At 24.4% G+C, this 22,950-nt stretch overlaps 1 protein-coding gene across 5 annotated transcripts in view; it reads left to right on the forward strand.

Moving 5' to 3' along the window:
- The window catches only part of LOC107066867 (TOX high mobility group box family member 4), a 265,278-nt gene that overhangs the window by 210,705 nt on the left and 31,623 nt on the right, over positions 1-22,950 (forward strand). For all 5 annotated transcript variants that reach the window (XR_001475796.2, XM_015321882.2, XM_089169985.1 and 2 more), the window contains one exon: positions 3,652-3,705. Coding sequence is in view for 4 of the 5 variants with exons in the window: in XM_015321882.2 (XP_015177368.2) it covers positions 3,652-3,705 (54 nt within the window). In the remaining variant the exon portion in view is untranslated. The remainder of the gene's footprint in view (positions 1-3,651; positions 3,706-22,950) is intronic.

Raw genomic sequence — 22,950 nt, forward strand, 5'->3', positions numbered from 1 at the left:
TTCATTCTCCCCTCATTTGCAAATGTATTAAAACTTTGCCTTAAGGTAAAAGTTCATCGTTATTTATTTAACATTTAGTATGTTTCCATCAATCGAACTTTGACAACGAACCCAACTACGAACAAACATTTACGTAACATCGATGACAACTAATTATTATAAAAGAACGGTTATTTATTTTTTTATTTTTTTTTTTTTTTTTTTTTTGAAATTATTTAAAATGCAAATAGCCAAAGGTAATATTAAAAGTGAGATCATAGGTTAATTAAATCAAATACCATTGATAATTATCATAAGTTCTCAATGGGTAAGAAATTTAAATTTAAAAAAAAAAAAAAAAAAACAAACTTACAAGAATTTCTAATCAAATATTTAAAATCGAAACTTTAAATTACAAATTTTATTCCCCACTCCTTCCTTTTTTTTTTCTTTTTTCTTTTTTTATATCTTGAATATATTTTATCGAATAAATTCTCGTCAAACAAAATAAATTGTAACAAATCATACACACACACAGTATGATTTATATTTACAAATATATGAGTATATATATTTCATTAGATGATGATTGAAATGACATAAAGAAGAGAAATATATTTCTATAGAAAAAATCGTCTCAACGAATTTTGAAACAGTGAACAACAAAAATAAGAAACAAAATGAATTTTGCAATGAATGATTTATGTTAAAAAAAAAAATAAATAAATAAAGAGATAGAAACACGAAATATGTAGAAAGCTTTAAAACGTGATATTATTTTGAAAACATCGTTTAAACATTTATTACGATAGCAATTATTATTTTATTACTTTGTGCTTTTGTTATTTATACTAATGATAATTATTATTATTATCATTAGAAACGTTTGCTATATATAAATGGGGATGGTTATGAAAAATGTTATATTATTGTTAAAATATATTATTTAACATTTTATTACCATAGCAGTAATATTATTTTATTCTTTTTTTTTATTTATAATAATAATAATTATTATTATTATTTATATTATTTATTAATTTTTATTTATTATAATTATTACTATATATATTACTACAATAATTATATTAATAATTAGATAATAATTGATAATAATTATTATTAATAATTAATAATTAGATTACTATATTTTATATACTATACTATAATATATTTTTAATAATAATAATTATTATTATTACTGTTATATAATATATAATATATTAATATTATAAAATATACTATATATTATTAAATATAAATAAAATTAGTATTATAAATAAAAATAAATTTAATAAAATTAGTATTATAAATAAAAAATATATCTATAATAAAATTATTATTAAAAATAAAATTAAATCTAATAACATAATAATAATAATAATATATTATTATTATTATTATTATTATTATTATTATTATTATTATTATTATTAAGTACGTTTGATAAATGGTGAAAACTTTTGAAACATAATGATTATTCTAAAAATATTTTATTAAACATTGATTATATCATTAAACATTTATTACCATAATAATAATTATCTGATGTATTCCATTCCTTTTATTTTTTTTCTGTATTTTTTCTTTTCCTTTATAATCATTATTTATTATTTGTTTAAATTTGAATAAAACAAGAAATTGGAGATATCTCGAAATACTAATATTATTAATTCATTTTATCTATTTATATTTGAAATATAAACACAGAGCTACTGCGAGTACACCCACATCCATATACACACACACAGACAGAATGAAATAGAGAGAGAGAGAGAGAGACAGACAGACAGACAGACAGACAAAGAGAGAAACATGGTACGCATACACATACTCAAATATACACACATATTAAGGATCTATTAAAGCAATCGAGTGTTCCGATCGAACGCGGTAAATACTGTACGCATACACGAAATGCAAATTATCCATCGGTAATTTAATTGCCCCGGCCAATTAGAACTAGTAAATATAATAATGTTATATTATCATATTTGTCGAATCGCAATATTTTATCATTCCCATTACGATATTCCGCATGCGACGTTTATCCTCCGACGATATTATATTTATCGTATTGCAAATCATAAATTGTAACTCTCTCTCTATTTCTTTCTCTATCTCTTTCTCTATTTCTGTCTCTCTCTCTCTTTCTCTATTTCTGTCTCTTTCTGTATTTCTGTGTCTGTCTCTTTCTGTCTAATTTGTGTGAGCTTGTCGCTTGAAAATTGGACATTGAATTTATCGGACGACAGGGTTATTAATTACGAATTATAACTTTCCTCGTTTTCGTAGTAGTCATAGTAATAGTCATAGTCATAGTTATAGTAGTCGTCATAGTCGCAGCTTTTGTTCAATTTTATTACATTAAGTTTTCATTTACGAACAAGGGAAAAGGATACAATAGGGGTAGTAGTTGTAATAGTAACAGCGGCGGTGGTTTGTAGTCTGAACTTTATCGTATGGGCATTAATGAAATATGAAGAGAAGAAGAGAGATTTGGTTTAAATAGAAGATGATTGACGAATTTAATTAAATATGATTGTTTAAAAAAAAAAAAAAAAAAAAAAAAAAAAAACAAATTATAGAATAAATATTATAGAAAATATTATGAGGAATAATTGTATGAAATATGATTTCAAATATTATTAAGAATAATTAGAACAGAATTATTATAAAATAATATTTAAAATATTGTAAAGAACAATTCTAACAAAATTGTATAAAATATTATGAATAATAATATATAATAATATATATGAATAATAATAATAATAATATATAAGATTCTATAAAATATTCTATAGAAAAATTATATTAAAATTGTATAAAATATTATTTAAAATATTATAAAGATAAATTATTATAAAATTGTATAAAATATTATTTAAAATATCATATGGAATATTATAAAGAAAAATTATCTAAAATATTATTTAAAATATTATATAAAATATTTTAAAAAAAATTATAAAAATAATTATATAAAATATTATTTAAAATATTATATAGAATATTATTTTAAAAAATATATAAAATATTATAAAGAAAAATTACATAAAATATTATAGGTAAATATTATTAAAAAAAATAACATAAATTATTATTTAAAATATTATTAAGAATAATTATACAAAAATTATATAAAATATGATATGAAATGTTTAAAAGAAAAAATATATAAAAAAAAATTATATAAAATATAATTATAAAGGAAATTAAAAAAACGATAAATAAAATTGAACGAAGTTTAATTATAAAAAAAAAAAAAAAAAAAAAAAAAAAAAAAAAAAAAAAAAAAAAAAAACAACAACAAGAAATAATCGTTGACACATATAAGAAACGTAATAATAATGATAATAAAAATAAGAAATAAGAAATAAAAATAAAAATGTTGACTTGACGCGGAATCTTTATTACCTATATTATTTCTCATTTACTTTCATGGGTTACTTCATACTTTATCAAATGAAAATGTGACACACACTGATGGTCTTACGTCATGATTTATATTCTTTCTTTATATATTTCTTCTTTTATATATTTCATAAACAATTTACCTAATACTTTTATACATACATACATATACATATATATATATGTATCATTATGTCAGATTTATTAATATCTAAACTCATAATAAATATATTTGTTCTTCTTCATTTGTTACAGAGAAACGACAATCTCAATTTGTCCTTGAACGACGGTTACAATATGGCTGACCAGGTGAGCTATTTGTCGATTAATTTTTCCTCATGAGTTTAATGTTCCTCCCCACCTCTTCCTCCTCCTCTTCCTTCTCCACATTCTTTTTATTTTTCTAAAGTTGTTTCAAACGTTGTGTGTTGAGTTGCGTTGAACGACCAACGAAAAACCGGTTCATGTTGGGTTGGATTGTTGTTGTTGGTTCATCGGCCATCATTATCTTCCACCACAACCCACCCTCACTTCTTTCAACTCCCTTTTCTTTCTTTTTTCTTTTTTCTTTTTTTTTTTCCACAAGAATTACCTTAGCAACTTTTTACGAGGTCTTCTTCCTTCCTCCTCTTCCACTTCTTTCTTCCCCTCCACCTCCTCCTCCTCCTCCTCCTCCTCCTCTTCCTCTTCACCTTTTCTACCAACACATCAACTATTGAAGTTAACGAATAATGATGAAAGAAATATTTTATGCGAATATACAACCCTTAGAATGAAAAAGAGTTACAAGCAATTATCCGTCACTTTTAGCACCTAACTACGATGATTCTCACCCTCCAGTACACCCCCTTCTCTCTTCCTGTACTTTCCAACCCTTCCAAAAAAAAAAATATCATCTTCAACGTACTTGAAGATAATACTTTTACTGAATTATAAATAGAAAGTAAAACAAAATTAATAAGAAAATATTCAAATAAAATGTTAAATGTGAAAATGATTTAAATTGTAATTTAAATTGTAATTTAACACGTTCGTCGCCATGTCACCATATACGGTGACGGGTATGCTTCCTCGGAGGTTTTGTCACCGCATAAGGTGACGCTCTTCTTGTTGAAGTTTTATATTTTATTATTTTCGGTAAATAAAATATATTATATAATATCTTAATATATTATACGTGTCACGTTGTTTGTCCGCAATGGACTCCTAAACTACTGAACCGTTTTTAATAAAATTTTACACACTGTATGCAGTTTCATCCAACTTGAAAGATAGGATAGTTTATATCTTAATTTATAATCGCAATATTATTTTATTGCGAATTATTTGTTTATTAACAAAGAGTCATGATTATCTCAGTTAATTCGATACAATTCTAACAGATGGCGATATATTATATATTTATATAATATAATATAACAATAATACTGTGGTCGCATTGTTGATATTTCTACTAATCGCTTCTTTACGTTACGGCACGCCGACAGTCGAATTTTGGGCCTGACGAGAAACTCAACCGAAACGCGCTGGACGACGAACGTGTTTAATTGTGAATAATTATTATTATACCATCTGCCATTTTGTTCTTCTCTATTTCTTTTTTTATAAATGAATTTTGTATTTTATTTTATTTTATTTTTTCAAGTGAAAACTTCTTTAGAATGGGAGTGATCTGAAAAGTAAATAAACGGAAACGGAGCTATGTAACGAAGCTATGAAACGGTTGCCATACTATGTGTGTGTGGGGGAGGGGGTGAAGATTGATTTTAAAGAAAATAAATATAAATAAATGAATAATGATTTTTTATAAAAAAAAATAAACACGACCAATAACAACGAGCATTCATGTAAGGGTGGGAAGGAAGGGTAGTGGATAGTGGGGGGTGCACATAGGAGATTAATTAAATTTATATAGGAAATATAAGAACAAAAATCAATACACGTTTGTATGTATTAATGAAAAATTGTATATTATGTGTATATATGTGTGTGATTGGTTACCGATAATTATGAATTGGAGTGAGGTATGCAAATTGAAAAGATTGATTTTGTGATTTAATTTATATTACTGTTCTTTATATTAATATACATATATATATTATTTTTAATATAAAATTTATAATTATAACATAGTATAAATCATAAAATGAATGTTTTCAATTTGCATAGTTCACTGTTATAATTACCAAACACACATACAGACACATACATATTTATATAAAATCAATAAATTAATTTAGAAATTATTTTGTCACAATTGATAATTATAACAAAATGTGTTATAATTAAAAATAAAAATGAGAAATTTTTACAAAATATATACTCATTTAAATTGTCTTTCGTGTAATAATAATAATATTTAATAAAAAAATATTAATTATAAAATACTTATTAAATATATTAAATTAATATTATAATAAAAATATAATTACTATATATTAGGTTATTAACTATGAAATGTCTGATTACTCGGATTAATTTCATCTCGAAATCAGACATTTCATATTTAATGACCTAATATAATATAATAAATTACTAATTAACACTTTGTTGACCAGTTATTTTTTTTTAAGAATCTATCTCATGTCTCACTGGCTATTATTATTTTGCAATTGAATTGAAAATTAAAACAATCGAAGTAATTTTAAATGAATTTTACTTTGAATATTTCTTCTTGTTATGATAAACAATATAACAATAGTACAAATAAATTTGTTATTATTGTAATATTTACTTTCGCTGCGTTTTCCTTTTAAATAACGTGATGGGAAAGAAAAAGCGCATCACGAGTTAACTCGTGACCGATCAGCAACGTTCGGCCACAGAAACACGAGTTAACTTGGGACCGGTCAACAAAGTGTTAAAAGATTAATTTTATAATAAAATATTTTTTCATTAATCATAAAAATTATAATAATAGAACAATATTATTTTCGCATACATTCACATGTTGAAAAAAAAAAAAAAAGAAAATTGAATAAAAAATAAAATAAAATAAATGTAATGCAATGAAACATAAAATAACATAAAATATATTATTACATGGTAACACCTAACACACGTGGAAACATTAACACATACACATATACACATATATATTAGTCGTGATCTAAAGTCATTGGATATCTGCTTCCTTCGTACTCTTACACACCTCTCTTTGTATGTAATATTTATGTAAATGTTTGCACCGTGCTTATGTAACGACAATAACGAGTTATATAATATTATCGATTATGCAATCTCTCGCAGCTGTCGGTACATTATTCAAAGGGGAAGGGTGGTAGTAGTGGTGGTGGGGATTATAATAGTAGAGGGGTATAGAAATTAAATAGAAACAAAGTGGGGGTAAAAACGAAATTCTATTGTGTATATATATGTATATATATATATATATGAATAAAAAGTTTCGTTTGTATTTTAAATAGAAAATTTTAATATTAATAATTTCAGGTTCTTTTATGTTTTTATTTGAAAAATGAAATATTAATTAATTATTATTAAAATGAAATATCTTTAATATTAATATTTATCAAGTTCTACTTTTTTCTTGATTTTATTTCAAAAATGAAAAATTAATTAATTTTAATTAAAATGGAATATTTTTAATATTAATATTCATCAAGTTCTACTTTTTTCTTGCATTTGGAAAATGAAAAATTAATTCATTTTAATTAAAATAAAATATTTTTAATATTAATATGAAAATATTTTCTACTAAAGTTTTTAATATTAAAGTTCTTTGATTGTTTGGTTTTATTATAAAAATGTTAATTAATTAATTATAATTATAAAATGAAATATTTTTAATATTAATAATTTCAAGTTATTATTTTGTATTTTGAAAATGGAAAATTAATTAATTATAATTAAAATGAAATTTTTGTTAATATTAATATTTATCAAGTTCTTTTATTTTTAATTTTATTTCAAAAATGGAAAATTAATTAATTATAATTAAAATGAAATATTTTAACATTAATATTAAAATTCTTTAGTTTTCTGGTTTTATTATAAAAATGTTAATTAATTAATTAATTAATTATAATTATAAAATGAAATATTTGTAATATTAATATTTATCAAGTTCTTTTATGGTTTTTGTTTTTTTTTTTCTATTTTTCCCAATTATATTTCGTATTCAATCATTTCAATAATTATTTTTAAAAAATTGTTTTATTGTAATGTCAATATATGTTTTAAGTTTCTTTATCGATAAACATGCAACTGCAAATGCATCGGTTTTGTTTTTTATTTCTTTTATTTTTATTTTAATTTTTGTTACTTGATTTCATTCATTTTTTCGAGATTGGATTAATCGATCAACAAGTACGAGAAGTGCATTCTTTTTATTTATATACATTTTTCAAATAGAATATATTTCAATGAGTTTTGTGTTACACGTGTGATATTGTGATATTGCATCATGTTTATAATAAACATCATAAATCTTTTTATCAAGATTTTCAGTTAACGTGTTGTGTTTCTCTTATTTGTAATCAAATTTCAAAATACATTCAATATATATGTTTTATTATTATTATTATTAAATAATATGATAAATAAAAACTTTCGATTGAACATAAACGAATATTGTAACTTATTCTTTTTATTTTTTTATTTTTTAATAATTATTATACGATGTGTCAAATTTCAAAATGTAAACAAATATTGGCTGATTCGATTTAACGTAAACCAATGTTATACGATCCTAAATTAATCGAGAATATAAGTAAATAATACAAAATAAATTATTTTTTTTATTATTATTCCTTTATATATATATATATATAAATATTTTAATAACAATTTATCATGATCGAATATTTAATTAAAAAAAAAAAAAAATTGGAGAGAAATTTTCATTTCGTAATTACATCGTGAAATATTCCATTACGAAAAAGATAGAAAAAGATAGTTAGATTAGATATATATATATATATATATATATATATATATATATATATATATATATATATATATATATATATATATGGTGATAGATAAATATAAAAATATCTTTGACATATTCTGCAAGTTATTAAAATGTTGCTTTACATTTTTATTTTATTTCATTTTTTTTTTTTTTTTTTTTAATTATTTTTTATTCTATGCAGTGACACATTTCAACTCCCTTTTTATTTTTTTTTTTTTTCTACATATATTCACACACATAAATGACTCTTTTCCCTTTGTCATATCGCCTGTGGTCAAAAACACGTTTTTTTATTATTTTGTTGATTTTATTTTTGTACTTTTTTATTTTATTTCATTTTATTTTTATATATATTTTTTTTTTTTTATCATCTTTACACTCCTTCATTTATTAAACTTTGTCTTTTTTTTTTTTTTTTTTTTTTTTTTTTCATTTTTTCACTGTGTTGCAAACGTAATTCTCTCTTTTTTTTTCATTCTTCTTTCTTATTCGTGATATTTGTGCATTTGTAAAAAGAGAAATCGTGTATCAACGTTGAACGCGTGAATGTTAATCAATAAATATTATTCCTTCATTTCGATTTAACTTTTTGAATAATGAAATAAGCTAATGTAAGTTTGAATCGAGTAAAAGTTGAATTTAAGTATTTTTTTTCTTTTTTCTTTTTTTTTTCAACCAAACGATAAATTTATTGATGGCGGCCACGTTTGTAATATAAGTTTTAAACGGTATAATAAAATTGTCGTTAATTTTAAAATAATAATAATAATAAGAATAATAATAATAAGAATAAGAAGAAACTTGGCAAAGAATATTTATATTTATAATACATCAATGTGTATATGTATATATGTATGTATGTGTGTGTATATATATATATATATACTCATTAAAAATTCTACGACGTTGTCTTTATTTTATCTGCTAATTTTTTTCTTTTTTTCCTTCTTTCTTTCTCTTTTTCTTTTTCTTTTTTTTTTCTTTTTCTTTCTTTACATATATAATTTTCTAATTTTAAACACGTTAAAATAAATGTAAAGATATTCCAAAGCAAACAAGTTTGACGTAAGACCATTAATAAATTTCTAAAACTTATGTGTTGACATTGGATGGAAAAAAAGAAAAAAGAAATAGAGAGAAAAGAGTTAAATAAAAAAAATAAATAAATGAAATGAAATAATGATAAATGATAATAATCATTATTTATAAAAGAAATTAATAATAAAATGCTAATTTTGATCGCAATAATATTACATAATTTATCTTGCAATATGACAAAATAATAATAAAACATATTTTATATTACATAAATTCGTATATCCAACAATTTACATTATTATCATTTATTTAATATTTAAATTAATAATTTAATAATGTTTAATAATATATAATACTGATACTTAATGATGTTATACAATAATAATTATTTTATTTCATTATATATAATTATTAAATTAAATTAAATTAAATTAAATTAAATTAAATTAAATTAAATTAAATTAAATTAAATTAAATTAAATATTAAATTTTTAATTTCATACTTCAATTATTTATTATTATTTCCAATTTATAATTATTAAATTAAATTTAATATTAAATTAATAATTATATTTATTATTATTTCCAATTTATAATTATTAAATTAAATTTAATATTAAATTAATAATTATATTTATTATTATTTCCAATTTATAATTATTTAGTTAAATTAAATATTGCATTTTTAATTTAATACCGAAATTATATTTATTATTATTTCAAATTAATAATTATTAAATTAAATTTAATATTAAATTATTAATTTATTACCTAAATTATATTTATTATTATTTCAACTTTATAATTATTATTTTAAATTTATAATTATTGATAATTACAATATATCTTATTATATTATTAATTTAAATATAATTTAATTATATAATATATAATCCAAGAAAAGAAAAACACGCACACCTATATTTCTTACAAGATAATAGGTATAATAATAATAATAATAATAATAATAATTCGTAGAAACAAATTAGATATTTTTCTATGTCAATCTTTCCATTCATTTTCCCTTTTTCTTTCATTTCTTATCTTCACCATAAATTATATATTTCTATTTTTTTTGCTATCATTAAAGTACGTTCTCACGACGAGCACCAGTTATATCTCATTTCATTAACGTGTTTTGTTGGCTATTCTAACGTATACTTACGATGAGAAAAAGTAAAGGGAAAGGGAGGGAGGAAAAAAGAAACAGTAGTATACTATACTAAACTATACCATATACTATACTATACTATACAACTATGCAAGTCCTTAATTGGCATTCTAGAATTTGCTATTTTCTACCCCCCCCTTCCTCCCATTTACTCTCCACCTATCCATTGAATACATACATCACTATACACACACACACACATATATATACACATACTAACATAGATAGATAATAGTGTACAATTGTAATTACACATAGGAATTAACGTAGTTTTGTTGTAGTAGTATTAGTAGTGAGTGAGTGAATGAAGGGGTGGGGGAAAATGTAATTCACGTTTCGCGTATAAGCGCATGACTCTCAAGGTGTTCTCTTATCCCACCCCTTACCCCCCCCCCCACCCCACCTACTCTTCAACCAAGTGCTTGTCTAATGTAAACAGGTCGATAAGAAGGTAATACAGTACTTCTTATTTTTTGTGTGTATTTATTTTACAAAGATTAAATATAAACATGGGATGTGTAGTAGATGAAGTGAAGTGGGGTGAAAGGTTCTTAGTAATTTCATTCTCATTTTCGTTGTTGTGTTTATGTTTACATTTTTTTTTTTTTCTTTCTTTCTTTCTTCATTGTAGGTCGGTCGTCGTTAGAATTTACAAGGATTAATATCATTTAACATTTTATCATGGTAATACATACATGTGGTATTCTTTTAACACGTTGAAAACGTCATGCGAATTCTTACGGACATCTTTGTCAGGCCACGGGCATCAAAATGAAAGGTGATTGTCAGTCACATGTGCTTGACATGGCTTGAATGGTAAGTTTAGTGTCAGTCATTTATGACTGACGTGGTATATTAACCAGTTAAGTACGTTCGACGTGTATACACGTCGTTGCTTGTTTTGATCTTTTGTGAGCCTTGTAGTGATATTTTAAAACTAAATTCCCTAGTCAACTGGTTAAAACGTGTTAAGGTTTTATTTATTTGAAAACAAACGAGAATCACGTAATGTCAATTAACGTTGTCAGCTATTTTACACGACACAAAAAGGTGTGGAAGAAGAAGAGGGTGAAAGGGAGAATAATAGTTTACATTAACTGAGGGAGGAAGAGGGAAAAGGAATAGGGGGGGAGGAATAATAATTTACATCAGTTGGAGAAAAGGAAGGGAGGAGTAATAGGTAAAGAAATAGTTAAGGTTTGTAAGAATGAGAAATAAAATGAACGGGTTGGGGTGATAATAGGGGAAACTGGAAGATTGAATGGATAAAGCATACAATTTTAGATTTCCATCAAATTTCTTTTCTTTTCTTTTCTTTGTTTTGTTTTTTTAGGTTAGGTTCGTTAAATTGTTAGGAGAATTATTTTGAGAAAAAAAAATTAATTTAGAAAATTACGGAGAAAAGACAAAAGTTAATATTAGATTATTAATTGAAAAGAAAGTGATTAAAAAATATTTCTAAATATATTTTTATTATTGTAGATTTTATCTATTTTCAAATATATTTATATATTTTGATATATTATTATATTATTATAATAAAATATAATGTAATCTAATATATTAAATTTTATTTATATATGGTATACAATAATATAATATTATTATATTATACTATATATATATATATATATATATATTATTATTATTATTATTATTATTATTATTATTATTATTATTATTATTATTATTATTATTATTATTATTATTTTACATTTTATTTATTTTATATTTTATTTATTATTTTATATTTATATTAAATTTATATATTATAGTATATTAGTATAATAAATTATAATTATTATACTACATATATATATATATAAAATTAGTTTAATAAATAAAAAAGTAGTATAATAGTTATATTATATATTATATTATAATAATATACTATATTTATATATAATATAGTATATATAATAATAAGTGTGTGTATATAATAATATATTATATAATATAACTATTAGGTCATTAAATATGAAATGTCTGATTTCGAAATGAAAATAATCCGAATAATCAGACATTTCATAGTTAATAACCTAATATTATACTAATATATATATTATATATATATTTCATATATTGTATAATATGTGTTATGCATAATATATAATAATAGATATGTATTGTGTTATTATATAATTATAATATATTATATTATAACAATATAAATATATATTCTCGATTATTTATTCATATTATACTGAATAGAATTATTTGATATTTATTTTCCTCTTTTGTTTATTATACAGTGACCTAAAAAAAAAACACACACACACACACATTTTCTAATATAACTGATTAAATAAAAGTGTCGTTTTAAATCATAAAATTAAATAATTATCTAGAAGGACGCGTTTTATTGACTATTTTTTCTCACCCTCTTTCTCTCTTTCTCTCTCTCTCTCTCTCTCTCTCTCTCTCTCTCTCTCTCTCTCTCTGTTTCTCTCCTTTTTTTTTCTTCTTTATATAGTACAATTTATGATTATTGAAAAATAAAACCAAGCGAAGAATTTAATACTGTATATGTGTACTATGTATGTGTTGTCTTCACTTTTAATATTCCTAATGCACACCTAACGCGTGTCGAAATATCGAAAACAATTTTATATATATATATTCAATTTGAGACAGTGTGTTTTTCCTGTTCCATTTAATAAATTACTTTTTTTATTTTTATTATTATTGAATTATTTTATTATTATTATTATTATTATTATTATTATTATTATATATTTTTTAATATTTCTCTGACTTTAATTAAAATTAATACGAAAGTAACGAATACAATTTTTTGTTACATTTATTTCAGCCACCGCGCGCGCACTCAGATAAATTTGAATAAAATTCAACATAGAATTTTGTTTCTTTTTTTTTTTCTTTTCTTTTTACTTTTATAATACGAGAAACATACTAATTCAATTAAATTATAATTGGAGAACGAAACAAAAGTTTCAGCAATGTTTATTTAATAAAATAATCAAATGTAATCTTTTTTAAAATCCGATATATATCGAGTATTGTTTTAATAAATCAAAAAATAAATAGAAATAGAAAGAAAGAAAGAAAGCAACAAAATAAAGGTTAATGAAATGTGAGAAAGAAAGAAAGAAAGAAAGAAAGAAAGAAAGAAAGAAAGATGGAAAAAGAGAAATTGTTGATTTATTGTATACACTATTTCTATATGTGTTAGTATTATTGATGTGTTCAGCTATTGGTATTGGTATTGGTATTGGGTGTATAAGTAAACGCTTGACTGAACAACTTGCTTCTAGTCGAATTAAATATTGAACGTGTAGAGAATGTCGAATCGATATATCAATACCCACATACACACACACACACACATAACATATAAATACTATGAAAGAAAATGAAATAAAATAAAATAAAGGAAACATTGAATGTAAGTTATTTTGTGACAAAGATACCGTCGTTGTGTTCCCCCTTTAACCGTAGCTAATCGCAAAATGTCAAGTTTTCTGACAAATGACTGATTTATATCGCACACTGTAAATTATTGACAGACCTTGGAAACAACAACAACAACAACCACAAATAACGACAACCATAATGATAATGATAATGATAATGATGATGATGATGATGATTATTACTATTACGACTAATAAAAAAAAAAAAATGTTAAAAAACAAAATAAAAAAGATCACATAAAGACGAATAAGTGGAGAAATAGAATGAGGATGAGAAGATGAGGAGGTGGAGAAGGGATAGAGAGGGGATGGAGGGGAGGCAAACGATTTATCGTAATTGATCTCAATTGCGATAATTAAGCTTACACGCTGACTAATCCCATATATTTCCTATTATTTGCATTTGATGATACACCATACACATACATCAATTACTATTATACGTGTATTAGTATTAACGTGTGTAATATTAAATATTCATTTTTGATTTCAAATTGTTGACTGTATTAAGTAATTATTTAATTAATTAATTAAATTAAATGATCAATTTTCGTATTTCTTTTTTCTTTTCTTTCTTCTTTCATTTTTCTGCATTTATTTTTTATTTATTTATTTTTTTTTTTTTTTTTTGAAAATGATGGCATTCGGTTGATCAGATAGATATTACAAGTAATTTAGTAATTAATTAATTGGATACATATATATATATATATATATAATTAAATAAATCGATTCTCGTGTGTATTCCGACTTTGTTTATTTTATTCTTTTGTTTTTTTTTTCATTGTTGAAATTCGTTTAAACGACGCAATAATTAAATGTTTATAATTCGATTAAATATTTAATGAAAATAAATTCAGACATTTTCTCGTATTATTCGTAATTTATTATTTGAAATATTCTATCGATATTAATACGAATGAACAAATGGTTTTATACTTCGTACAACTACCATCATCACAATTATGGAGGGTAGAGGTAATGAGTATCATCTCATATGGGAGAAAATGTGAAAAAGTGTCCAGCTGTATGCTATAAATAACAGTTCAAAAAGCTTCCAGAATGGCGCTGGTGTAGACAAAGGATATGGTATGAATGTAGCAATTGTAAACGAATTGAAGTATGCCGAGTTAAAACATTTAATATTATTGCCGACTAAAGTAGTTAATTAATGAAAACTTCAACTACTTACGTAGTACAAAATAATGTAGTAAATATAACCTTAAAGAATGATTATGAGAAAACGTGTAAGCTAGAGTGATTTTATTTCGTGAACTGTGAATAATACGTTTATTGATTTTTTTATCATTTAATTTTATGAACAAGTATGTGAATAATAAAAAAACAGTTATGGAGGTAAAATTTGTGTTGTGAAATTTGTGTTTCTTGTTTATTTCTCAATCCTACTCTAATAATATTTGGCGCTTCTTTTAAAATTTACCCTGAAGCTACTGTGGCGCCACCCTAATTGAATGCATTTCGACGGACACTTTTCATATACAGAGATGTTACTCCTTACCTCTACCCTCCATAACCACAATACAATAAATTTTTAAAAATTTATAAACTCGATCGGTAATACAGTTTAGGCGGGATTTTGTGTTTTATATTAGAAAACTTCTTTTATTTGCAAACTGTCGGTAATAAAGAACGATTTAATATATCATTCGATAATGTAGAATATAAGAAAAGTATAACGTACATATTTGAATTAATTTTTCGTTTATTTATGAAATATTCGTTTAGTATAATAATTATATGTTGCTTAACAACACAAGTTTATTAAATTTGTTTTGTTTCATCTCAACTCACGTTTATTTTACACTTTTCTTTCTATTTTAATTCTCTCGTAATATTTGTATAAATCTTATTAGAAAAGCTTTTAAAAAGCTTTCGAAGATAATGTTTTTTTTTCTATACACTTAAGAAAAACATATACATACATAGTTTGATATTTCAAATTAATATTCCATATAATACGTTGACGTTTATGGACGTGGCCGTTCATCATTAAGATTTCTTCGATTAATGGAACGTACTTTCGCTCTTCACGTTTTTACAGACACAAACATACACATACATGTGCACACATAAAATTATATAAACTTTCCATCAAGAGAAGATCGTATCGTCTTTATTCTTTATCGATTCACGAAGAAATCGTTTTCAATCTTCTCCGAGTAAGTTACTTATGATAAAAAAAAAAAAAAAAAAGAAAAAAAAAGAAAAGTAAAAAAAAAAAAGTAATTCGATGATTGGATTGGATTGGATACTATAGAAACTTGTACTTACTTACTTCTTTTAATACTTTACCTCGTAAAAAGAAAATAAATAAAAAAAAAAATGAAAAGAAAAAGAAGAAGAGGTGGTGGGTTGAAGGTTGTTGGGGGGTTGGGAATTGAGAGCTGGGGGGATTGAGGGTGGTTGGGGTTGTATACATCGATCGATTAAAAATTGGACCCGGTTGAGTGGGAAGTAAATCGCTAAAAATAAAACAAATCATTCGTTGAAAACTAAAACTAGAAGAAGAAAAACAAAAATAGGTAGAGAAATAAAATATAAAAAAAGGGGGGGGATGGTCGATTAGTAGTAGAGTTGAATTAGAGTTTAATTAGCGACTCGTCGAGAAGAAGAACATCACCCTTTTTCTCTCCCTCTCGTTTTTTTCTTTTTTTTTTTTTTTTATTGCAAAAACCCGATTACGAGTGGTAGGCCCAAGTAGGATTTTTTTTTCTCTCTTTTCTTTTCTTTTCTTTTTCTTTTTTTTTTTTTTTTTTACTTGCTATTAAGGGTGCTACAGGGAGGACAATAGTATAAAAAAAAAAGGGTGAGGGATAGAAATGGGAAAGGAAGAATATATATACGTATATATATATGTATGTATGTGTATAAAAAAAGAGAAAGAAAAAGAGAGAGAAAGGAAGATTGAGAAAGAAAGAGAGAATATAAGGGTGGGAGAAAGAAGAAAATAAGAGAGAGAGAGAGAGAGAGAGAGAGAATAGAAAGAGAGTGAGTGAGAAGCATAAGAAAATGAAAACAAAAATAAGAGAAAAAGAGAGAGAGAGAGAAGGAAAGAATGAAGAAAGGGAAGGATTGAGAGAGAAAGAGAATGGAAAGAGAGTGAGTGAGAAGAATAAGAAAATAAAAACAAAAATAATAGAAAAAGAGAGAAGTAAGAAGGGGAAGGATTGAGAGAGAAAGAAAATGGAAAGAGAGTGAGTGAGAAGAATAAGAAAATAAAAATAAGAGAGAGAGAGAGAGAGACAGAGGGAAGGATTGAGATAGAAAAAGAAGAGAGAGAGAATAAGTAACTGAATAAGTGAGTGAGTGAGTGAGTGAGTGAGTGAGAGAAATATAAGAAAATAAAAAGCCAAAAAAATCAGAAAGAAAGAAAAAGAGAGAGAGAGAGAGAATGAGAGTAAGAAAGAAAGGGAGAATGAAGGAAAAGGAAGGATTGAGATAGAAAAAGAAGACCAAGGGAATGAGTAAGTGAGTGAGTGAGAGGAATATAAGAAAATAAAAAGGCAAAAAAATCAAAAAGAGAAAAAATGAGAGTAAGGAATAAAAAATGAAGGAAGGGCTAGGGAAGGGAAGGGAAGGAAAGGAAAGGAAAGGATTAAGAAAGAAAAAAAGAAAAGAAGAAAAAACAAGTGAGTGAATGAGTTAGTGAAATACTTGAGTAAAGTATAGACGAATACATAACTGTTGTAGTACCTCTAATTAACTAATGCCAACGACGGATTTTATCGCCCTTCTAATCGGCCCGTGAGAAAGAGACGACGATGAACGAGTTGTAAGAAGAAAAAGACAAGGGATGGGGATAGGTAAGAGGGTTGAGTTAAAGGGGTGAGAAGGGCTAGAAGCAAAACTTCGTTATCCTTCTTCACCAAGCAAGCCAGTGCTGGGCTGTTCCTCGTTAATTAGCTAGCTGTGTATGTGTGTGTGTGATGTGCGCGCACGTACACACACACGTTAGTTTGGCTTTTATGTGAGTCGTCGATTTCTCCTAAACCCCCTCTTTTCCCCTTCCCCTCCTCCTTCCCTTCCCCTCTCCAATCTTCCCTTTTTCTCTTTCTCTTTCTCTTGGTAACTCTCATCGACGATAAACGTAACAAGAACGTTTATTAAACTAATTGACGTCTTCTCGGTCCGATCGATTCGCATCCGTCCGTCCGTCCGCGTGCGTCCGTGTCCGTGTCCGGTCCTCTGTTTTTCCTCGTTCCTTATTTTTCTTTTTTTTTTTCATTTTTATTTTTATTTTTGGGATTATGGAAAAATATTGTTATGGTTGAATGATAATCTAATTAAAATTAAAATAACACAGAAATGAAAGATGTAAATTTTTGTATGATATCTATATATATATGTGTGTATGAGATGCGATTTGCGCATGTGCATATCGATTAAATTACACACTTTTAAAATTATGAATATTTTATTTTATTTTATTTTATTTTTATTTTTATTTTTTTTTTCAATTTAATTATATCGCAAAATATATTGTTACGGGAATAAAAGATAATCTAATAAAAGATAAATAATATATATATATTATATGTGCATGTACGGGATGTATGTATGTGAACCGAGTTTCATTTATTTTTAATTTATTTTTTTTTTTTTTTTTTTAGTACATATATGTACGCGTAATTTTTGTTTTCTTTTAGATCTACCCCTCATTCAATGAATATTCTATTTTATATTCCACTATATTTATTTTTATATATTTTCGGTGTCGCGTATTAAAAAAAAAGAAAAAAATAATATCGCCAGCAATATTTATAATTATAATATAATCATAAATATTTTTTCCAACGGTAGAAAAAGTAATAACGATATATATATATATATATATAGGGGGAGGAATTTTAATTAAAAAAATTTTCAAACATTTTTTTCCCACCACGTAATAAGGTTAGTATTAAATTTGAGTCTAGTTACTATATATATATATATATATTCCAAAAGCGTTTGATTGATGCTTAACAACTTTTTTATACATATATATGTAGTATGTGTGTGTGTGTGTGTGTGTCTATTAAAAATAAAAATAAAATTCCTCTTTTAATAATTAGATTTTAACGTCGTCGTCGTCGTCGTCGTCGTCGTCGTCGTCGTCGTCGTCGTCGTCGTCGTCGTCGTCGTCGTCGTCGTCGTCGTCGTCGTCGTCGTCGTCGTCGTCGTCGTCGTGTACGAACCAAATGAAAAAACTTTTTTATTGCCAGTGAATAAATGAATAAATGATGATGATATAACACACATACACACACATTCACATTCACATACAAATACATACAATTTTAGTTATATAAACTTTATCAATTTTCTCTAGTTTTTGTTTGGCGAAGTTTAATCGATTTGACAAATGACTGAACGTTTCGTTAGGTTCATAATGTCGACCCACATTGTAATAGTAAAGGTTTATAACTACAAGATAATATTCAATGATTTTGTTGAGACTGTCTGCCTGCTCTGCTATGTGTGTATATATATATGTGTATATGTGTGTGTGTGGTTGTTTTACGTTGTCTTTTGTATGTTTTTTTTTCTTTTCTCTAGAAAATCGTATGAAAAACATTATATTACAGCAACGCCTACACATAGGCAACCCTTTTTACGAGCATGTCGTTCTACTTCAAGAGAAAACGTAAAAGATTCATCCAATTCTATACTTTATAACGACCGGAGGTTTTTTTACTTTTTTTTTTTTTTACTTTTTTTTTTTTTTTTTTTACTTTTTTTTTACTTCTTTCTTTTTTGTTTTCTCTTTTTCCTTTATTCATCATCCCTCTCTTTCTTCTCATCTTCTCTTCACTTTACCTATTTCTTTAGAAAGTCGTTTTTCAATGCCATGTATATATATATGTATATACATATATATATATGTTCTTGATATATCCTTCCTCGACGTTTTATATCTCTCTTTTTCTTTCTTTTTCTCATTTCTAAGTTTAAACTCGTGTATCTCCTTTCTTTTTTATCGACCGAATCTCTCCAACTCTTTTCTTTTTTCTTTTTTTTCTTTTTTTTTATTATTCTGTTTCTTTTTCATTAGAAAAAGGTCAAATGTAATAAAAGAATTTTACGAGGTAGATTTTTATTTATTCTTTGATTTCTAGGTTTTTTTTTCTCTTTCTTTCTTTCTTTCTTTCTTTCTTTCTTTCTTTCCTTCGTTCTCTTTTGTAGAATTAACACAAAAAAAAATTAAATTAAATTAAATTAAATTCTCTTTATTAGTAAAGCAAAAATTAAAAAACAAAAAAAAAAAAGATTAAGACAAAGATAAAGATAGAAATAATAAATAGGAAATGTGAACATTTTAATTTATACGAGTATTTGTAAAGTGAAATAAAAAGAAAATTTCTGTACAACGGGAAATAAATGTTAAATTACATAGAAACGAGATTAAAATCGTGGATTATTAATTTTTCTTTTTTTTTTTCTTTATTCTCATCATTTCATAATATTAAAAATTAAAATGAAATTTCTTAACATCGAAAATAATAAAGAGAAAAAAATGAGAAAGAAGAAAGAGTAGAGAATTTCCGTCTTATATTCGTAAAAGTTTCTTTTTCTTTCTTTTTCTTTTTCTTTTTCTTTTCTTTTTCTTTTTCTTTTTTTTAACACGAATGACGATTTACGAGGAACGTTTTCTACGTGCCTTCGAATTCCCGGACGCGGAATGGAATTTCAATTTCCGGTGTACACAACAGAGTGTAAGGCAGACAACCTACGTTCTTTCTCTCTCTCTCTCTCTCTCTCTTTCTCTTTCTCTTTCTTTTTTTTTCTTTGCTTACCTTGTCTGTCTACCTTTAGTCTACGTTGTAGTCTATGTTGTCGTGATAGTTTATCCTTCTCAAATGAAATTTCGAAAGCTGTAAGAAAACAACACTACATCTAACTAACGTTTTCAAAAATTACATATATATATACTAATATATTCATAACAGTATATATTACCAATAATTTGTAATAATATCACCAATGTATTACTATGTATATATATAGTATTTTAAATTAAATATAAAATTATCAAATTTAATTAATTCCACATTACCAATTAAATTAAATTTGAAATTACCATATATATATATATATATATATATATATATATATATATATTATTTATAAAATATAATAATATATTTTATAAATTTATATTATATAAAATATAATATTTTAATATTATAATTTTAATATTTTTCAATATTTTAATATATGTATATTTAAATTTAAAATTACCAAATTTAATTAATTTAAAATTACCAATTAAATTGAATTTAAAATTACCTAATATATATATATATATATATATATATATATATATATATAAATAAAATAAATATATAAAATATAATAATATTTATATATTTATTTTATTTTAACATTAATAATATTTAAATTTTATAAATTTATATAATATAAAATATAAAATACAATAATATTTTAATATATTATAATTTTTTAATATTTTAATTAACTATATATATATATAGTTAAGTAAGTAATTTAAGTATATTATTAAATACTTAGTTTTATAATATAAATAATGTACATATATTATAAATTTCATGCTTGATAACATCAAACTATAAATTTACTATATATATATGTAGGTAGAGTATATATATATATATATATATAAATATCCTTTGATTTTTGTTTACTCTCATAAAACTTTCGTCATACGAAACTCTTATTTATACACCATATGTCTGAAGAATAATCGTTAATTCTTCTATAGTCACGCTTCCATGGAACTAAACTTTCTCCTCAACGCCAGTTTTATTAATTATCTTATGTTAGCAAACGTACTTTATCATCCACATCACCCCTTTTCTTTATTTTTTTTTTTTTCTTTTTTTTTTTACTCCTTTCGTTTCTTAATCTTTTTTTTTTTTTTATCTTAAATTAATTTTACTTCTTCTTCTTCTTCTTCTTCTTGTTTTATTTTGTTTGTTTTTTTCTCTTCTTATCTTATCTCTTGTATGTCACATGGTATAATAATTATGAAAAATTACTTCCAATTGGGATTTCTGGCACTTGAATACGCTATCTGGTGGCTAAATTTAAAATTATGATAGATAGGTCGAATTGCTACACCACGTGGGGATCTTTAGCACATGAATATACGCTATCTGGTGACTAAATTCAAAATTAGAGTAGATCTGTCGAATTGTTACGCCACGTCCCTTGCCAGAGATCCCAATAGAAAATTTACATTGTTTAATAAAAAAAAAAATAAAAAAAAATAAAAAAAATGATTGGCTCGTAAGTTGAAGCTTTAACTAAATAAAAAAGTAAAAAAAAAAAAAAAAAGCAACATAGTTTTCTTCTTAACTGAAAATTCGTCAATCTTGGTGAGAACGGGGATCCATCTAAATAATATTTTCGCGAGAAAAGGAACGAAGTTTGTTGAGTAAGAAGAAGAATAAGAAAAAGAAAAAGAAGATGAAGATGAAGAAGAAAAAGAGTTAGGATTGTAGGTGGCTGAGTATTGCGGGTATGGGAATGGTAAAGTAAGGGAAGAGAAGAGAAGAGTAGAGGGAAGGGAAAAGGGAAAGAAAAAGGGTGGTAGTGAGGGGAAGCGCAAGTTTTAACGAGATGGCGAAACGAGTTTAGTTCGACGAAGAAAAGAGATTTTGCTTTTTCTTCTTTACCATCCTCATCCTCCCCATTCTCATCCTCCTCCTTCTCCTCCTCCTCATCCTCCTCCTCATCCTCATCCTCATCTTCTATCTTCCTATCTCGATATAAAACCAGTTGTGTTTACTCTCCCTTTTTCATACATTATTTTTCATATTTTTTTATCTCTTTCCTTTTAATTTATCTCAAATTCTTGAAAATTTACTATCCATCATATAACCAAAGAAAAAAGAAACAGAAAAAAATATATAAAAGAAAATACTGTTGTAGGGGTTGAGAATTGGGGAGGGGTGATAAGAGAAAGAAAATTGTCGAAGAAAAATGGCAATTAA

The sequence above is a fragment of the Polistes dominula genome, unplaced genomic scaffold (genome assembly GCF_049000335.1).
Source record: "Polistes dominula isolate Pdom_NZ unplaced genomic scaffold, Pdom_raw_medaka contig_49, whole genome shotgun sequence".
Classification (NCBI taxonomy): domain Eukaryota; kingdom Metazoa; phylum Arthropoda; class Insecta; order Hymenoptera; family Vespidae; genus Polistes; species Polistes dominula.